The sequence below is a fragment of the Chanos chanos genome, chromosome 7 (assembly GCF_902362185.1).
Source record: "Chanos chanos chromosome 7, fChaCha1.1, whole genome shotgun sequence".
Classification (NCBI taxonomy): Eukaryota; Metazoa; Chordata; class Actinopteri; order Gonorynchiformes; family Chanidae; genus Chanos; species Chanos chanos.
Window position 1 is genome coordinate 28997921 of NC_044501.1, and position 20318 is coordinate 29018238.

The 20318-nt window shown below is 43.1% G+C and overlaps 1 protein-coding gene across 3 annotated transcripts in view; it reads right to left on the reverse strand.

Moving 5' to 3' along the window:
• Nucleotides 1-20318, reverse strand: part of ube3c (ubiquitin protein ligase E3C) — a 30429-nt gene that overhangs the window by 6968 nt on the left and 3143 nt on the right. For all 3 annotated transcript variants that reach the window (XM_030780399.1, XM_030780400.1, XM_030780398.1), the window contains exons 7-20: nucleotides 19935-20092; nucleotides 19640-19793; nucleotides 18512-18732; nucleotides 18198-18349; nucleotides 17593-17780; nucleotides 12956-13042; nucleotides 12691-12848; nucleotides 11858-12084; nucleotides 8758-8862; nucleotides 8535-8622; nucleotides 6070-6167; nucleotides 5661-5793; nucleotides 4188-4435; nucleotides 409-621 (exon numbers count right to left, since the gene is read on the reverse strand). In XM_030780399.1, coding sequence (XP_030636259.1) covers nucleotides 409-621; nucleotides 4188-4435; nucleotides 5661-5793; nucleotides 6070-6167; nucleotides 8535-8622; nucleotides 8758-8862; nucleotides 11858-12084; nucleotides 12691-12848; nucleotides 12956-13042; nucleotides 17593-17780; nucleotides 18198-18349; nucleotides 18512-18732; nucleotides 19640-19793; nucleotides 19935-20092 — 2230 coding nt within the window. The remainder of the gene's footprint in view (nucleotides 1-408; nucleotides 622-4187; nucleotides 4436-5660; nucleotides 5794-6069; nucleotides 6168-8534; nucleotides 8623-8757; nucleotides 8863-11857; nucleotides 12085-12690; nucleotides 12849-12955; nucleotides 13043-17592; nucleotides 17781-18197; nucleotides 18350-18511; nucleotides 18733-19639; nucleotides 19794-19934; nucleotides 20093-20318) is intronic.

The window sequence follows — 20318 nt, forward strand, 5'->3', positions numbered from 1 at the left end:
CGTTTGGACTCGTCAACAGAAGCCTTCTTTCAGCATTTCACACCGAGAGACGTGCTTTATCTCCTGCACCGGAGAGCACACACACACACACAGCAGCTAAATCATTAACAACTTAAATGGGAGAGGAGAGAGAGAGAGAGAGAGTGAGAGAGTGCAAAAAGAAGGAGAGTGTGATAGAAAGGTTTCTCAATTTCCCCACACTCTCTCTCTCTGTACCAACTTTGTGTGTGAGAGAGAGAGATAAAGAAAAAGAGAGAGAGAGAGAGTGTGAAAGAAAGAAAGAGCGAAAGAGAGAGCAAAAAAAGAGCGAAAGAGAGAAAGAAAGAGCAAAAGAAAGAAAGAGCAAAAGAAAGAAAGAAAGAAAGAAAACTGAGACAGAAACACAGCTGGGGAGGAGATTGTCCTTACCTGAGCCTCTCCAAGGTCGTTATTGACGATGGTGAAGTTGAGGCCCAGGTCCTCCACGTCGCCCTCATAGCTCTTGAGGAACAGAAGGTTCCGGTACATCTCTGGGTCCAGAGAAGCCAAGTGGTGAATGTCTACATCTGCACTGGTGCCCAGCAGTTTCGACAGGAAGAAACTTGCAAACGGCAACTCAACAAGCATATTCTCATACAGCGCCTAGAAGAGAGGGAGAAGGAGAGAGGGATGATGCTTCAGTCAGAAAAGAGAAACCATACTTGCAAGAACAGATATACTACAAACTTACCAATAAGCAATTATCTAAGCCTGGGTAGCAAACAATACACAAACATGCTTTGTAATTTACATCACAATACCGATAACGTAAGCTGACGAGAAAGCTATCAAAATAAAGAGACCTCCGATTCAGTGGGCCCAAACTTTATAAACGTCAATCCTAACCTTGACCTTAGACGCCATTAAGCTACTCAGCACAGCAGGTGAGTCATAAAACCTAAAGCTAATGTCCTGGAATAGTTCTAAAAAAGCAAGCGTTTAAGGCATTAAAATATACAGGCTTTTATAAATGATAGCACTAAAATCCCTGACCACATCAGCTAAATGGATTATAAATTTCCAAAATCTCCATAATGCATGCATCGAAAACACACACGCCGCCGTAAATCAAGGCATTTTCTAAACACAGGTTAATCGTGCAACTTCAAACACGCTAAATTTTTTATGCAAAATAATCCACTTAGCATCTCTCGAGCTGGCCTTAATTTGAGAACATATGCGCCGCGTGCCCTCTTGAAACCTATCAATAACGCCGCTGCCGGGAAGAGGCCGCAATAAGGATATGGAGGCAAGATGACGACTATTTTTCAAGCCTCCGTTATTTATGGATGTTTATTGCCAGAAATTGTGCCAAAATGACTTAGGATAGAAAGGATTAATGAATGCCCGAGCCTTTTAATATAAGTGAGTGCCGTGGCAACGCAATTAATGCAAATCGTGGCACCATCAGGGGAGTAAACGCCAACAACTTAGCTGCGAGCCTTCTGTTTGCTGCCAAATAAATTCGTTAATTTACAACATTAAGAATCAATAAAAAAATATAATGCTTTTCAAACGCATCACGTCAATAAGAAGTGGTAACCTTTTCTCTCCCCGTCGTCGCCCTTTGAGAAGAACTTTTTATAAAGACGAGAGTAACACTTATGAGCCCCAGACCGCGACACACACTTGCGCGAGAGCTGGTCACGGCACTGACTGAGATCATCTCTTGTGGAGCAGTAAAGAGGAGGGAACACATTCTTTTTCTAACCAAGGGATGAATACTGTCATTCAGATAGCTCGGTTGGGTCCTTAGTAAAACATATAATACTTGGGTGTGTGGGGGGCGCACTTCCAATGCTGTGAATTTATATAATATTATTAACAAGTCTTGACCACTTTAAGCAGCTGTGAATTTGAACGATTCCGAAGTCCAGTATGCGAAAATTCGGCATCCGGCGACAGGAAACTAAAACTACACCACCTTTACACCGGCATTTTAAGACGAGCGTGTGAAGGAGTGAATGTGATTCACTGCTTGTCATCGCGTAATGAAATTTTGAAATTCTCAAGCGGCGTTTTCTCACAACAACAGCTCAATCAATACTCTTTTTACAGTCGGGTCATTAGCATCCCGTGTATGCGTGCGCGTGTATACTGAGTGACTAAACCATTATTATATTATCATACAGTAATTCTTACTCTAAATAAAAGGCTAATAAATTCAGTGGTTATCCCCCCCGTGCGGGTTCTGAATTAATCCATTCCACTGAGTAGCTCAAACGCTCGTCGCTACAGTCCATCAAAGTTTAAACTTGACCACAACACATTAGCCTCTACAGCAAGAACGGACCTGTCCCATGAATTAGAATAATGTATCTCTAAGGGCCCCGCAGTGGGACCATATGTGTGTATGTGATGCAGTACTATAGTGTACAATAGCACTGAGGAAATACTAATCTATACCTGTTTCTTTAAAATGCAACTAAACAAATATCAATAGCCCACTTGGTTCTGTGCTTCACAGCATATTTATGGAGAGAGGGAGAGAGAAAGAGAGGGAGAGGGTTAATTGAAAGTCAAATTCAAATTAATCTCCTCACCTTCATGGGGGGGGGGGGGGGGGGGCGGCGGCTAGCTGTTTCTCACAGGGATAAAGGTTTCAGCTAAGTCTACTGCTTCATAAAAGGTGTGTGTAAGTGTGTATTATAGCTCTCTAATAAGTGGCCCACATAGCCCGGCATGGAGCAGCTTTGATGCCGGTGATTGTAAAACAGATCAAAACTCTATTATGGGTGGCAAGGCCTGCGTTATTTATGGTGCTAGCTGATTTAGCGACGCGGCAGAATACGACAGATACACACAGAGCAACGCGGGAATGGTGAGTAAATGGAAGGTCTAACTGAGGGACTGGGCTTCTTAGCATGAGATAATCTCACTGTTCTAAGGAAAACAAGCCCCTGCAAGCACAAAATACGACATGTCACGTATTTTAAAAAGGGTTTTTTTTTAGCAGCGTTAGAGGCTAATAAACAATAACATTAGCATGAAGCATGAAGATGGACACTGAGTGGCATTAGATGACCCTCGACAGAGTCAATCAACTTAAGTGAAGGTGAGTGAAATTCAGCAGAGTTTACAACTTCACACACAAGAGGGGGTTGGGGGTGCTGCCACAGAGAATGTCCAGTGCAATTTCATTTTTTATCAATCAGATCTTAGAGATCCAGAGAGAGATACAGGTCTTTCATGAGTGCCTCTGAAATAACTCCATGGGATGCAAAACGAAGGAGGTTGATCAGAGATGATTTGGAACGACACAGAGCAACGCATAAACTTGACTTTAACCTCACAGCGATCGTAAATTACTCCGCTTCATCACGGACTGTCAGTCTCTGACCCACTCAGACTGAAGGCACTCATTGGACGTGACCTCTGACCTTCAGCATTGATCCAAGGTGACCTCATGCTCCTCTGTGTGTGTGTGTGTGTGTGTGAGTGTGTGTGTGTGAGAGAACATCTCAACCATATGCTTGTAAAAACAATGTCCACTAGGGGGAAGTGCTGAGCTCTCAACCCTAGGAAAGGTCTTGCAAAAACTGCCCTCAGGGCATAATAACTTTTCTGTGGTGTACTTACAATACCATTCACTCTACTTCCTATTTCATATTGACATTATCAAATTCATAAGCTTAAACAAACACTGGTCTGTGCTTTATCATGAATATATCAATATGCAACTGAGTTTTCAAAAGCCTAACATTTCACTTCCCATACAAATACAGTAACTCTGCACCCTAATCAGCAGGATTAAATCATTCACCCAGAGAGAAAACAGACACAGAGACAGACAGACAAACACACAGACTTTTCATGAGGAGAGTCTGTCTGACACATCGAAGTTTTAAACACTAAATGGCCTGGCTTTTCGTGCGCACATTTCATGTCCTAAGACTCTTCATGAGATTTGGCCTAAACTGACACTCTAGAACAGATCCCCCTCCAGTCCCACCTCTACCTCCTCATGAACCTGGATACAGAAGAACATAGATCACTGACAAATCCATAGATATGACATAGTAAAGTATTACTCCATATAAATACATGTCACTCATCTGCTAGCATACATGTCGTATGCAGAAGTATAAACCAAGACTGATATACCATGTGCCTTGTAAGATGAACATAGATATAAATTCCAAAGAGGAAACACCTTAATCCAATTTTACCTTTCCCAATATCCTGCCGAGGAAGTAGTAGTGCCTGGCGAAGGAGTCTCCCACCAGCATTTCGGCCGTGGGGCTTGGGTAGAGAAGGCCCTCGTTAGTGGTCTTAAAAAAGCCCTGGTTGGGGTTAAAGCCTGATTTCAGCAGCTCGTTCAGGAACTCCCGGAATATTCCGCCCCCGTCTATCCCCGCTTCATCGAGGCCGTGGGCGTTGAGCAGGTGAACCCGGATCCGCTTCTTTAGGTCCGGTTCTGAAGAGACAGTGAGTTGGTCGCAAACTCGTCATAGATTTCAATTCAGTTCATTCTAACACTATTCAGTCAGTTACCGATGTTCAGGTGAATTTTAATTAAGTGTTGTAATTTCCATTCCTTAAAGTTAACTAGGTGGTGTACAGTACCGATTTTTTTGTCTGTTATCATGTGATATGTATTCAACAAATGAAAACCAATATGTGGAGCGATCCCAGTGAGCACTGTCTGTTTGAACTGGTTTAAAACTAAAACAACATGAACCTGATATTCAAAACCAACTGGACCTGACATGAATACTAATGATACATTCAGACAATCACCACACGTGGGCCGGTCCAAAAAGCCGTCAGCACACAGTTTGAATGCCGACCAAAAAAAAATAAAAAATATCACCAGTAAGCCCTTACGGACCCAGGAAATATTCAAATAAAAAAAGGTCATCTTTCAGCATAATTAATCACCCATCCGTAAATCACCAAAAGAAATAAATCAACACGGCAGAGACACAGCGCGTGTAATACGCACGCGTGTCACATCTCTGTCGCTCTCTCCACCACAACTCCGACCATTGTTTTTTAAGATCACTCCGGTTAAGTGGCCTTTCACAGTTTTACCTTAATTACTCCAGCACAATTCAGCCCTCTGCCAGGAATTGATCCGACGTGTATTTAAGCACTCCATTAAAATGAATACGATTACGGGTTTCTCTAACCACACAAATGTCACGTCCGACAGATTTCAAACACAATTTCTTAATTCAATCTGCGACGCTGTAAATTTTGAGGAAAATCACGCTTCTAGCGACAGTTTGTTATGTTCCCTGAGGCGCGTAGAACCAGGTTTTATAACAGTTTTGTGGTCAAATTACAAAATTATGATTTTATGTCATGACAAAAATATACAATGATTTTTTTATGTCAGTGATTATTTTCATACCATTGAAAAAAACAGCATAAATCATGAATCAATCAATCTTGAGGCAACTTTGTCCTTCAGCACAACTCCATCTCCTCTGCACCCAAATGTGAATGGTTGTGTATTCCCAGAAACCTGGATCATGTCACCAGTCTCCACCCCTCTGGGCCTTTTAATCAGCCATGGACAGCACCCCCTCCAAACCACTTCTGCCCATCCCATAAGACCAACTGAACTATGTTCAAAAGTACAAGCCTTTTGTCTTACAATGGTTCAGTTACTCAGTGATATAAAAAGGTGCCCGTACCATTCTCAGGAGACAGTTTGTCATAGGCATCCTCGTAGATGTAGTTTCTGCGAATGGTGATGTTAATGCCGTCTAAGAAAGGACCATCTCCCTGCACCTCCCGCTTATCAGCGTATATCAACCTCTGGAAGATCTGGAGAGAGACAGAGACAGAGAAGTACAAAGAGAGACAGACAGATAGACCGAGAGAGAGAGAGAGAGAGAGAGACAGTGTTTTGAGAGAAGTTTCAAGGGCTTGCGTCTCATTTGATATTTCCATCTCTCTTTAACTGTGAACATGGACTGGTAAAGATATCGTTAGAATAACACAAAGACAGAGGCAGACTTGGTGGGCGTGGCAAGACTTGGAAGCCTTATACAGACTGATGAGTTATGAGACAGTGATATGTTTTAACCGTAGTGTTTGTACCTTTACTCTCTCCTCAAAAGGAACGACAAAAGGCAGTTCTGTAAGAATAGCAAGGTTTCTCTCCTCGGATACAGACAATTGTGGAGGTTCCAAACCAACTGTATGGAAAAAAAGACAAAGAAAGAAAGAAAGAAACACTGTCATTTATCCATCTCTGTGTTCACGCTAGTGTTGTCACGATAGCAAAACTTTCATTTCAGTACCGAAAGAAAGTCACGAATTTCGGTGCCGGATACTTATCAATACATCTCCAAAAAACAGTGACGCACATGGTCGTCACTCCATCTCTGTTGTGGGTACAGGAGATCTTGTCTGCTAGCTCTTGTTTGCTAGCTTCAAGCATATGCATAATGGAAGAGTTTCACTGCAGTGAGCTGACAATCTCTCACATTTGCGTATGACATCATGAACAGTGCTTTTAGCATTACGAACGTTATGTATACATGAATACATATATAGCCACGTAGACTTCACAATCATTCTCTATTTCCTTCATGGCCATAACAGGGGAGTTTACAAGTAGTCAACCATCACCTGTCAGTCTTTGAATTGTGTAAAAAGGTCGGGATGTTTGTCCGACAGATTTATGGATTGGATGCGTTGCCTCACTTCGTGAAACATTTCAAAACAGCACTTGTTGCTGTGTTTAGGGGTCTGCCTTTTTCGTCCACTTTAAACTTGAAATATCTCCATATTTCACTTTGGCCCTAAAGGTTGTCAGTGAGTTTAGGTGTAGCTGCTCCTGCTGTTGCTATTTTGTTAAGTCTCTGAACAAAGTGAGAAAGCCATCCTCTCTCTCTCTCTCTCTCTCTCCAACATTGCTCTACTCTCTTCACGTTTGTTGCATCTTATATTTTAAACTCAGTCAGGGTTTTCTTTTTCCCTCAACATTACACACACACCACTATCACAGCATCAGTCCTTTCAGTGTTGCGCTTAAAGAGACAGATGCTTATGTAGCCAGATAAAACTGTCGTTTGCACAATAAAAAGGTATCCATTTTTTCAAAATGCTAGTGCCACGTTACTTTTTCAGCACTGGTTTACCGTACAGCACTAACCCAGACAGAGACATGCTGAAATCTATCAATGACTCTTTAGAAAAATACACACATCCATCCACCCATTCATTCAGATAGGGAAAAATGTGACTTTAGTTAGTTGACTCTGCAAGCATCTAATTCGTCTACCTGCTAGTGCCTCTCTCTGTTCCCCTCTCCATCTCTCCACACATCCATCTCTTTATTCATTCATCTACTGCATACATTCATCACCCCTGCTGTCTCAACTCATTAATCCATTTATTTTAACTCCCCCCCTTCCAAAAAAGCCTCCATATATCAGCTCCCCCAAGAGAGCAAGAGATATATATAATCGTGTACATTGAATAATCACCAAACGAAATCTCAACACTAAACAGTCACTCCATCATCTATAAGCATAAACCATAACGGGTTTATTAAGAGAGCGTGTTACGCTATGCAATCCTCATCAAATCCTACCTTAACCCTAAAAAAAGAAAAAGACCCCCCACAATCAACGTTCCAGCCACTTTCCTCCTACGGCCCTGTTCCCCACCTTACACAAAACAAGCTTATAATTACGCAATACCTCTGCTTTCTACTCATACCAGCCAACTTAACTACCGCCTTTAACCTCCTTTTATACTGTTCTCTTAAGTTAGAGATGCTCTACGCATAAAGCAAATGGCAAATTCTATTTTATTTATATCTATGGCCAGACTGTTGGCCGAATCCCTCCTCCACCCATCTGAACACAATATTTACAGTCTGGGCCCATTAAAGATCGTTCAATCCTGTCTCCCTCTCGCCGGCCGCACACTTTTAATTAACTCAGCAGTCATCTGCCCATCCACCTGTCGGCCTGCCTCCATTACCCGGGCGTTTGTTTTGTATTAAAACTCTGTCCATGAGACGGAGGGAGGGGTTGGGGGGGGGGGGGGGGGACTGAAGTTTTAATCCATCCAGTGTGTGCCACTGCTACTGCACAATTATTCTGCACAGTTAGTCAATCTTTCCCTGCATCTACACCCCCCCCCTCACCTCCAAACCCAGCCCCCCCGTCAACCCCTTCCCTCATCAGCAAGGCCATCTCGCAAGAGAAAATATGGGACAACATGGTCAATATGGGGGCTGTTTATCAGATAAAGGGTGGAGGAAAAAGGGGGGCTAAGGAGGGAGAGGGGGCGGGTTGACCATTTAGGTAAATGAAAACGGCCTGTCAACAAACACAAGGCCAGATGTGGTCGCCCGTCATCACGGTCATCAGCTACGGCTAATTGAGATTAGCTTTGCGCGGCGCTACAGAGATCGGACACGTGATGAGGGTTTTCACACCAGAGCAACACACTCCACGGCGTTCTCCCTGTGCGTTAATGAGTTTTTTCTTTTCTTTTCTTTTTTTTTTTTTTAAAAAACAAAAAGAAAGACAGGTGAACAGATTTACCATCTAGCGTTGACTGTAGGGGGCCAATCCGACCCATTCTTCTGGTTCTCCACACGTGTCTGGCAGAGGGCACATACAGCTGTGTCACCTACACACACACACACACACACACACACACACACACAACGTTCCTTATGACTCTCCATCAGGATTCAAATTCATCTCATGTTGTCACATGAATGATTGAGGGAAGAGAAAAAAAGATGAGGAGAGACACCATTACCTTATCTGCCCTTATGTTGACCTCTTCTGAGAGCCAGTGGCCTGCGGGACAGAAGGGCTGTCTGATGTCTCTCGCTTTCAGCATCTTCACCAGGTTAGTGATGACCTGTAACAAATACACACAAATACACAATACATAAATACTTCTTTGTTCAATTAAAATATATTTGAGAGATATGGGATATATTCACTGTCTACAACACTGTCCACGTTAACAACTATTGACAGTGAGGTTTGGGGGAACTTAAGAATTTGGTTTTTACTTGTTTCTTTAAAAACACTGAATTAAGGAAATAAAAACCACTTTTTTTTCCCCCATCGGAAGGTTCCTGATAAGACCAATGCCACTGCGTGGCCAAACGTTATTTCATAGTAGCCCTCTGTGAAAACAATGCAAACCCAAGCCGTGTTTATGTAAGTAAAACAAGCAGCGTTCTTGTCTCTGGAAAACAAAACACAAGAGAAAAAAAAGATGGACTTTTAGAGTTGAGTCATTAGTGGCCCATCGCTGGGCAGTGCAGGAGATGGATGGGCTGTCTCGCCGCTATCCGACACTGTTAATTAGCCAACCAACTGCTGACATCAGGACAATCAGGTCTCGCTACAAGTCGACCGGCCCCCGAAGCACTACATCTCAGACAAATACTGATCACTGTGCCTGATTTCAGTTCAAGGTCTGAGAGAGAAAAAAAAACACTTGAGGAAAGAAATTGACTTGAGTCTGCTTTTTTTAGAAGAACTGCTTGTAGCGTCGAGAGTCTATCTAGAAGAGGAGCGCTTTAGTATTTTTTTCGGCTTTCAAAAGGGACAAAGCGACAAATCAAAGCGCAAAGGGATACCCGCAAAAAGATGTGACCCTGCGTTCCACTTGCCAGGGAAACCCCGATTAATTTCTCCTGTTTGCAGAGAGAAGATTCTAGTGACCGTCGGGGAAAAGCCGCAAAAATATAAATGACATTACACGAGACTTCGCCCCCTTGAACTTGCTACGATTTCTGATTTGGCTGGAAATGTCTCAAGTCTTGGGACTTATCCCATTGACTCATTTCCTCAGACCCTCTGTCTGTGGTTTTACCACTAATTTCTCTCTAACACAGCAGGAAGAGGGAAGCACTACAAACACATTCATTCAAATGCACCTCTATACCCTCTGGTGCAACAACGATACGTGGCTGCTTAGAGAGACCAAAGTGGCCAAGGGAACGCCATTTATCTCTGTCGAAAGAAAACAACGGCCCAAAGTCGAGATTAACAGCAAGTGCAAAACGCTGTAAAACGGTCCAGAGGAGTGTGTGTGTGTCTGTGTGTGTAAGGGGGGAGCTGTGGAGCGTGGAAGGGTTTCCAGTGACTCTTGCCCCCTCCCCATCCCAGTGACTTAGGGAAATGAATAAGCATTGGTTAATTAGCCCATTGGGTTAAGTGCAGGCCTTAATTGGCCTCTCCCAAACTGGTCGGGTGACATCTCTCTCCAAACACGGCCAAGAAGAAAGTTCCATTAGCAATATTAATACAAGCTTAGTTGATCATTTTCATTCAATTAACTTCTTTCAATTAAATAGATAGCTCGACAATAGGAGTGATAAAATATCCGGAGGGACGGCTGATGCTTGGAGGCAAACATTAGTGTGTTAGGGGTCAGCCGCGTTAAAGTCGACAGTAAATCCCACGTTCAATTTGGGAAATGCGTTTTTCCTGCTCGCACTTCTTTAATGGGTCGTTTTAGCTGACAGGAGGCGTTTGCCGCCATCTTTTATGAAAAGTTCCGCCATCGCCGGCGACGATTCTTCGCTCGCTCGCTCCCTCCCTCCTGTCCGAGTCAAGACGCTCGGCTCTTTCGCTTAATGCTAACTTCTAGCCAGAACATTAGAGGGAGAGAGAGAGGGAGGAGAGAGAGAGAGAGAGCGAAATGTAAGAGACAAGGAGAAAGAGTACAGAGATGATGAACGAAGAGCGGGAGAGATGAGAAAAACAGATGGAGAGAAGACAAAGAAAGGAAAGGAAAGGGAGAGTGGGAGAGGCGGCGTGGGAAGAGTGTTCACTGCATACCCAATAAGTAACCCAATGTTTTTGTTCACCTCACTTAGTCTCTGCAAACAACCTATTAATTTGCTCAATTAGTGCCCTCTCTCTGGATCCCTCTGTGTCAACATCGTATCACCTTAGCAGATCACACAGCTCTCATGATAACAGTAATGAGAGAATTGGATCTCCTGAGGATCGCATCAATACTCAGACATATGGTTCGACTGAAAACCAATACTGCTAAAGATGGCATTATAATTAGAGTCTGGATCCAAGATTGATCTGCCTATCCACCTGGTCATATCCATACCAGCAAAGACTCTAATGATAACATTAAGTCTGCAAATGGAAGAAAACCTAAAAGCTACTTCCTTAAGCAAAACTAGCAGCAGTAGACTTTGAGATGGGAGGAGGCAGTTCTCTTAGAACAAAATCCATGCTCTCTCTCTCTCTCTCCCCTCTGTTTAAGTGACAGTTTAGAGTAGGGCAGCGCTATCATTATGCTGGCCACTTCATCAGTTTTAAATCACTGCATTAGAGAGACGGAGGGGTAGAAATGTGGCACTGTAGAGGTTCTTCGATCTCTCCTGAAGACGTCAGCGCTGTCACCACCACAGATGTCCTGATCTTATCAAAACTGCCGCATTAAGCTCCACTGTAGATGTTATCAATAACGCTGCGGTATATGCTAACGCTATCGGTTTAGCGGTCGCCTGCTAGAAAACTGCAGAGAATCTGAATGTTTGTGAAGAAGATAATCACAACACCAAAAGTGCTTTTAGCATAGTTGAGAATACAACTTCAAATTCAACCTCAAAAGATGCTGTCTTGCCAGCTGAAATTCCTTATAATGTGAGAACTGAACTCGTGTGTCAACAGATTAACGGTAGTAATAATGCAAATTACCCAAAAAGTTAAGTGCTACGTTATGTTGAAGGCTGCATACAACCATTGTTTGTATGGACTCCATACTCGATTTTCAGTCCCCGAAAAGTATCCTCAAGATTGTATTTTTACTTGAGGTACAGAAATCAACTCGGTAACCAACGCGTACATAAAAAGTGAAGAGAGGAGCTCACTTTGAACAGCTGAACCCAGCGTTTCTGCTGAGCCTGGATACGCTGCTGAACCTCGCTGTTGGTCTTGACGCCAACACTGCGGAAAGCGGCCATGTACTCTTCCCGATGCTCGGTCTTGGTCTCTGGGTAAGCCAGTTTAATGATGCCCAGACAGGCGTCCCGCAAACAGCGCGACAACGTCACCAGCTCCGCCAGAGAGAAGGGCATCATCGACGACTGGCTCGGACCTACAAACACAAATAAACAAACAAACGCGTAAATATAATGCAACAGAAACTTCAAATGAGGGCAGAGAAGAGGGGTAATACAGAGGGATATGACAGTGGAGTCACTTCAGTCTGTTTGTGGAAGAGAATATGGCCTTTCAGCGGTGGCAGATAAAATAGGAGTAGTAGTCTTCTAAGGTTTGGACTCGAGGTTTATGGTGGAGTGGCGCCTTTAGCCTGTGTCTTCGGAAAGGTTTTAAAGGTAAGCTTTATTTAAATCATTAAATGCTCTCTTAAGTGACGTGACCACACAAAACCGACAGCTGGTATGTCTGTGACCGAGTTTCAGAATTAGTCAAGGAAAGGGTGTATCCACAGCTATTCATTTTCCAAAGGTTATGATCACACTAAAAACCAAAAGGACAATAAAATCTAATCCCTTTTATTTGTATGGCCTATGACTGATGTTTTATGTACAGTAAAAAACATTAACATGGTTGAGTTTCTGTAGATCACAGAGCAACTTTGGACAGACAATAATGAATGTCTGCTAAACAAATGAATAAAATGCAAACGTAACGTGCGCCCATCTGCACGTCTCGAGCGTGCGCCCGTGCGTTTTCACACCTTCCATGGAGTTTCCGAAGAACTCGCTGTCGTGTATGGAGATGAGGGAGTGTCCGAAGAGCGAGCTGAACAGGTAAAAGAGAGGGATGATCCTGTTGGAGTCCTCAAGAGACATGGGGGAACCGCGAGACATCACCTGTAGCAGGGGGACCATGGAGCTACAACACAGACCAGAACGGGACAAAGTGAAAACACAGCAAAGAATGTGACTAATTTACACTGTTCCCGGGGTTTACAGGACGGGTCACTTAAAAATGACGCTCACCCTGTTATCATCTTAGTCCTCATGGACGTTATCAAGTGCCAAAGGTGTCTCAGGAAGCGGGCGTTAAAGGCCAAACTGTACAGGAGCCTGAAAAGGAGAAAAATCAAACGAAATAAAATATAGGCAGTTACAAAAAATTTGCTCTGTGATGGAGATCATTACCGACAACATAAAAATTCAAGAAAAATCACACCACGGGGACAATTTCTTTGATATCATAAACATAAGTAAAATGTAACCGTGAAAAAACCAGGTCCCAATATTTCAAAGTCACCTCTTTATTTCATTAATACGTTGATTAAGTTTAATAGGAGCGAATGATTAAGACTGACTGTATAAGGAATACGGATAACTAGAGGGAAAATGCATTTCTGGTTAAGCTTTATTAAAAAAAAAAATACACACAGAAAAAGAAAAACTTGGGCAAAAATAGAGCCTGTATCTTATCTTTCCTCTTTCATATTTACTATTGGTTCATTAGAACTAAGAGGAGCCACTGCTTCAATTTCATTGGTCAATACGTCTCAACTAAATCATAAACCATAGACAACGCTTGTTACATGCTACAAATAACAAACTCAATTCCAGTGGTCAAACAAACCAACACAGCCAACGCAAAACAAAGCAACGCATTCCAGTCTTAAAATGAAAAGATATAAGAATGTCTTGTAAAACTTGTAAAACAATCATGCCTCACACTCTGTCCCCAAACTCTTTTTACCAGTCTATTAACTCTTCCCCTCGTAAAAAAAAAAAAAAAACAGAGGAGGCGTAAAAAATTTGAACAAACATAACCCAAACAATCGAGCAGGAATCTGGAGCCTTCTCTCTGGTCACTTGCCGCTAGACTGACGAGGCAAAGTGAAAGGAGCCATTAAGCTTTATTTAGGCGAGGTACCCTCCATTAGTAAACCACCAGCCAGGCCCGCGGGTCATCAACGGATGGAGCTTTCCTGTAGAGAGGCCATTAAAGTTAATGACCGACGCAAAGACAATGCCGGCACGGAGAGAGACAGAGAACGAGAGAGTGAGAGAGAGAGAGAGAGCACAGCGCTGCGACAGCAACCTCCTGCCTATGTGCACACACACATGCTTTCACACGCACACACACACACACACGCGTGCACACACACACACTTAACATCACACAGTAACCTAAAATTCTGGGCCTGACAGCTATGATAGTGGAATATGAGAGTTTTGATATCTGTAAGTAATGTGTGCGTTGGTTATGTGGTTACGTGAAAGAGTTGGTGCTGGTGTTGGTGTGTGTGTGTGTGTGTGTGTGTGTGCGTGTGTGTGTGCGTGTGCGCGTGTGTGTTTGTTTGAGAAAAACAGAGAGAGAGAGAATATGTATAGAGGAACATAGGATTTGTGTGTTAATATCCTTAAGTTATGTGTGGGTTGGTAATGTGGTTACATGAATTGGTGTTTGTTTGTGTGTGTGTGTGTGTGTGTGTGTGTGTGTGTGTGTGTGTGTGTGTGTGTGCGAGTGAGTGAATGTTATCACCTTCCACTATACTGTTTTCACCTTTTATGAGGGCTGCTAATGACAGGTAGTACTTACACCACAAATGACCACCAAAATAAAGGGTTTGTAGTTCAGGATGGCCGAACAAAACAGGAGGATATACTAATGTCAATTAGTGGCACTTGACCCAGTGAAATTTGACTGGCTTTACTAAAACGGGTGAAATAAAAGTAAGAGAAGCCAATAAAGAACGAGACAAAAGGGAACGAGAGAGGAGCCAAAAGAAAGAGAGGAATTTCACATATAATACGTGCTAATGGATGGGGTTGGAGTGACTGAGGGGGCCAAAATCCAAGGCCCTTAACATTCTATCGCATTCACGAGGTCAATAAATTATAAAAAGTCTTTTAAAAACACGATATGCTCATGGCAGGGAGCAAGGGGAAAGAGTTGGGGGGGGGGGGGGGGGGGGGGGGGCGAAGAGGAGAGAGAGGTGGGAAGGTATAGTGCTCTTGGCCTTTTATGGCACGTCAGGGTTTGATTAAAATGAGAAACAAGGGTCTAAAACGCTGACTGACAAAGTGATTTAAGGCCTGCGAGGACACAAAAGCTCCATTTCAATCAAAGAATGAAGTACTAATAAACACACACACATACACACATGCACACACACACAGGCTAACAGGAGGAGGGAAGGAGGGGAGCAGGGGAGGAGGGGATTGGGGGGGGTGTACAAATGACCTTGATGAAGGAGCACTGACCACTCCAGTCAACCCGATAAGAGAGAATTATTCAAATGCCTCTTGGAGAGAAAACGCTTCACTGGCTAATTCACAGGCAATAGTCACACCAACACTGGTGACAGAGAACAAATGAAACATACTTGCATTTAAAGAAAGAAGGAAAGAAGGAAAGAAAGAAAGAAAGAAAGAAAGAAAGAAAGAGACCTCTAGAATGTGTGACAGAATACCACTCTACTGATTCTGCTTTAAGCTAAGCCAATGCTAAAAGGCCCTATACACATTTTTTACTCAGTAAATTTAATCTCACTGCTCTGGTTACACAGTTGTCATGGCGCTTGGCTTCCTTCACTCACTCAATACTAATTTTACCTCGCTTTAAGTTAAGTTTGAAAGTGTCTTCTTCAATAAAAATGCAAAACAAGCAGTCAAAGAAATCAAAAAAAAAAAAGGCAACCCAGTCTTTTCCAAGCATCATATCAGTGCTAAGGAACTAAACCTAAGGCATAAAAACCAACACTTTTGTTGGTGAATAATTTGGTTTGGTGCTGGTCTTGCAGATGCATATTGGTAATGGAGTACAAATCAGCACACTGAAAACGTCAAACTCTTGCTGGTCTCCTCTCTTAACATCGTTTTTTTTTTTCTTTCCCTCAGACGGAGCAGCGAGGGAGGGTTGGCCAGGAGATACATATTTCCCGTGGCATGAGGTGGGCACGTGGTCGGGGGAGCGAGGGGGAGGGAGAGAGCAGGGTTTCTTCTTTAAACGCAGTAAATCAGAGAACGCTGTGTAATTTGCACTCCTCTCCCTCTTGTAAAGCTATCCCGTCCTCTCTGGCAGGAATTAATCTTCCTCTGTGAGCTAATTATTTTGTACAGATATCCGATAATGATGGAGAGTGGAGGAGAGAGAGGGGGGGGGGGGAGGATTTACGGTAAAAGCGTTTCCTTGGGACGACGGAGCTGTAAAATAAAAATACCACCAAATAAAAAAAAAAAAGAAGAAGAAGAAGAAGTGAGATGGGGAAAGGATGGTTTGCCAAGTGATATTATAGAGGAGAACTCTTCTAAGGGATCTTGGGTTTTACTGCGTCAGGTTACAGAAAAGCTGAGTTATTTAATGATCGGCTATGGTAATGATCCTCCGTAGATGCTTTATAAATATTTAAACGTGATCAGTTACATTGATTATGAAAGAACTGCTTCAAAAAAAAAAAAAACTACAGATTTGCATGTCTTGCTACAGTAACCATCACTGATCCTTTCTAACCCTTTCCATTATACAATCAAAATACCTTGAAAGTAGCTAATCTTACGATTCCAATCTAATCCACACTACAGAAGTTCATTAGCTATTACAACCACGCAAATTAGAATACTATCTGTATGATCTCCACTTGTGAAAAGAAAATTTGCAATTTGCACTGACTAGCATGGTTAGGGAAAGCCTGGGTGAAGTAGGTGACTTTGAGCATTCCAGAACAAAGGTCAAACGAAGGTGAAGGCAGGCAGTTTTGGGCCAATTCTACAAATGCTTGGACATTAACGCGATGGCTGAGAACCAAGCCAACCCATATTCGCTCTTTTACGGTGATGAGAGAAGTGCTGAAACTAATCTAAGCTAAATGGAGATATTCTGCTCATAAAATGAGGCACTGCACAAACTCCAAGATGTGGAAACAGATGTGGCAACATCTTGTATACGCTCTAGAGCACAACAGAGCGTTCTCACAGGCCTCTACTGGAGAACGCACTGTTTCACTAATTAACCAGCCAAAAAAAAATAAATAATCGTCAAGATGTGCAGTTCTGAGCTTGTAAAAGAAGAGGTCAGTGTTGCGTGACCTCTGAAGCTACATCGTCCAATCTTCCTCTCTCCATCCATCCATCCATCCATATCCTCCCACCTTAAGACTCTCTCTCTCTCTCATCCTGCTTTAGTGCCGTCAATGTTGGGGGAAGATAGCTCTGGTGGAGAGATAGCTCATTATCCTAATCAATGATTGACATCTCCCTCAGACGAACCACTTCCTGCTGCGGCCATAAAAGTCTCGGACACAGGAAGAGAGCTAACTGGACGGCATCATCATTAGATATCAAGAGTGCTTACCTCATTTAATGCAGAGACGGGGGGGAAAAAAAAAAAAAAGAAAGAAATGCAATCCGATTTCAAAGTAAAAGACATTTTGATGCTCGGAGATCTGTTTTATGGCCCAGAGAGGCTGATCCTCTGTACATCTTGCTTTGCTGACTTTATTTTTATTGATTAAGACAGAGCCGTTAATGCGCTCGTGTCACTAAACTTTGAGTGATACAGCACTATCTCTGTAGGAAATGCAGTTCTCTGATTATATATCTGTGTGTTTGTGTGTGTGTGTGTGTGTGTGTGTGTGCATGCGTGCGTGTGTCTGAGACATGACTCTGACCTGACTTTGGGCACCATCATGCGGTGTTGCACCATCAGAGTGTGGCAGATGGAGGCCATCATGGTGAAGACATCCTCGCTGGCCGAATCTCTCCACACCAGGGTCAGCAGAGCGTTGGTCTGCTGCTTAGTGTCCAACTTCTGCACACACTCCTCTGTGATCAAATGCACAGAGATCCTACTGTCATCCTGCAGGTAAAGGAGCATGTGGGAAAAGGGGCACAGAGATGAGAGAGAGGGAGAGAGGGAGAGAGATGTGAGTGTGGTATGATATTTCTACGTCATGTTTCATCTGTGTTATCTATGTAGAATGTTAGGGATATTGGTATGTGTGTGTGTGTGTGTGTGTGTGTGTGTGTGTGTGTGTGTGTGCACGTGAGACGGAGACTATGTTAACATTGCTTGTGGAAATACATCTGCAAGTCTTTCTTTGTGAAGAAAAGAAAAGAAAAACAGATGTATACTGATGTATACTGGTGTGTTTGTGTGTGTGTGTGTGTGTGTGTGTGTGTATTGCCTGAGTAGAAGGAGTTGGCATAGTGTTGTGAATATGTGGATTTTGTATACCAGTGTGTGCCTCTATGCGTGTGTGCATGTGTGAGTTACCTGTGCTGAAGGGAGCTGTACACTGCTCTCCTCTTCATCCTCCGAGTCACTGCTGATCTCGGCACGGCTGTTAGTCTCAGTCACAGGCAACAAAGGCAACAGAGTCTGCAGAGCATTCAAATACAGCAGCAAGCCTTCCTCTGAGAGAGAGCCTACACACACACACACACACACACAGATGTTACTTGAATAAACACAATCCTTCTGAGTATGCATTTAGAACAAATGCAAAATACAAATAAACATACACACATCTAACCCATCTCCCTCACTCTCTCACACACACACACACACAAATACACAGAACCCATTACCCAAGCTTGTCTCTCCAACGCTCAGTACAAAGTAGAGGAGCCAGGGTGCGCGGCTGGGGGCGTGAGGAGAGGAGCCCATGGAGGTCTGGAGGGAGGCGAGGAAGGTGTGGAAGGGGAAAGCCAGTTTAGGGTCAGCCAGGGCAGGGATGAAGAAATGAAACATCTGCTCAGTGAACGGAGCGGAAATAAACTCCTCTGTAAACGCTGAGAACACAAACTGCCTGTGGGAGTTAAAAAAAAAAAAAATTAGAAATGGATGAGAAAAAAGGAAGGTTAAGACAGAGAAACTCCGTCTCATTTTATGTACGTTTACTTGTCTTTTTTTTCCTCTGTAAAACCGTTTTTAATGCTTTTATCTATTATAACAGATATCATTACAGTAGATCATTGGACTACATTTAAAACATTCCTATCTATACTCATAAAAGCTCCTTAATAAGAACGGGTTTTAATAAACACTTTGGAAGGCACTGATCTGCCCTCACACACTGAGAATCCAGAATGTTCTACTGAAACCAATGGGACCATGTCTGTGTGCGTTGTGCTAGTCAGTAATTACACTGCTCCTTTCATTAGTCACTGGATTTACAAGATCAGCTCAAACAGGTCCTAAAGAAACCAGTCAGGGCTGGTTCTGTGTGTGTGTGTGTGTGTGTGTGTGTGTGTGGTTGTGTCTCAAGTTGTGTAAAGAAGTACTTCTCGCACATCCCAGTCTTTCTCCACGAAGAAAAGAAAAGAAAAACGGAGCAGAGGTTCTGTCATTTAGAATGTTTGACAAAGGTCAATAGTTAACATTCTACCCAGTAGCACAGTCGGCGAGAGCCGAGGGGCTTAAACGCTGTCTGCAAACAGACCAGTGAACTAATTACAGCACACAGGACCAGGAGCAAGAGCAAACGACACCCAGGTCTCCGCCGACGGGTTCAGTGGAGGCAGTCTTAATAGGACAAACCACACAGAGACACATTCCTCTAACACTCAAAGCTCCGATCCTTTAGTGCACTCAACACAGGGTGACAACAAAACTGTCTGCAAGTGTCAGTCTGCCGCCTGGCAGGAAGGGCGAGAGATGGGAGCGAAGCACAGAAGCTTAATGTGTATTTTGTGTGTGTGTGTGTGTGTCTGTACCTGCCGTCCGCTAGGCAGGAGCTGTACGTAAAGTGCAGGGGCTTGAGTGTGTTTTCCAGCAGAGTGTGTGCCAGAGGGATGGAAGGAGCACCGCTGTATTCCAAACTCGACGGCAATTTGTGACTCACCAACACATACAGTGCCCTGTAGTATCCTGTGACACAGAAAAAAAAAAGAAAGAAAGAGAGAAAGAAAAAAAAAACAGAAAGAAAGAAAGTCACAATAGTGTTGTGGGACACAAGATAAATGTAAAAGTGCAATTAGCTTCAGATTACAGAACAGAGTGTGGCACTACCTCTCTGTACTACATAGTGCAAAATTTGCTCAATTAATGCAGCTACACAGTTAGGGTCCTGTAGAACAGGCAAATATGTTCTCTCTGAGGAAAAGACCTCCAGCATCCTCAAGGGAACAGCAACATTCAAACTGTCATCCTTGCAAATCTGCAGAAGCCTACGAAAAAGAAGAAAGGTGGTTAGTACCTCTCTGACTCGCTGAATTCCTCCATAAAGAGTCCTCTTCTGAAATGAACTATCTTAGCGGAATGTTCTATTCTAGAATATTCTACTAAAGAATGTTTTTCAAATGTATTTTATATTGGAAAGGTTTACTGAAGAATACTTAAAACTGACACTGATTATTCCATTCAAAGCCTTTTAACTTCCCTTGCTACAGAGAG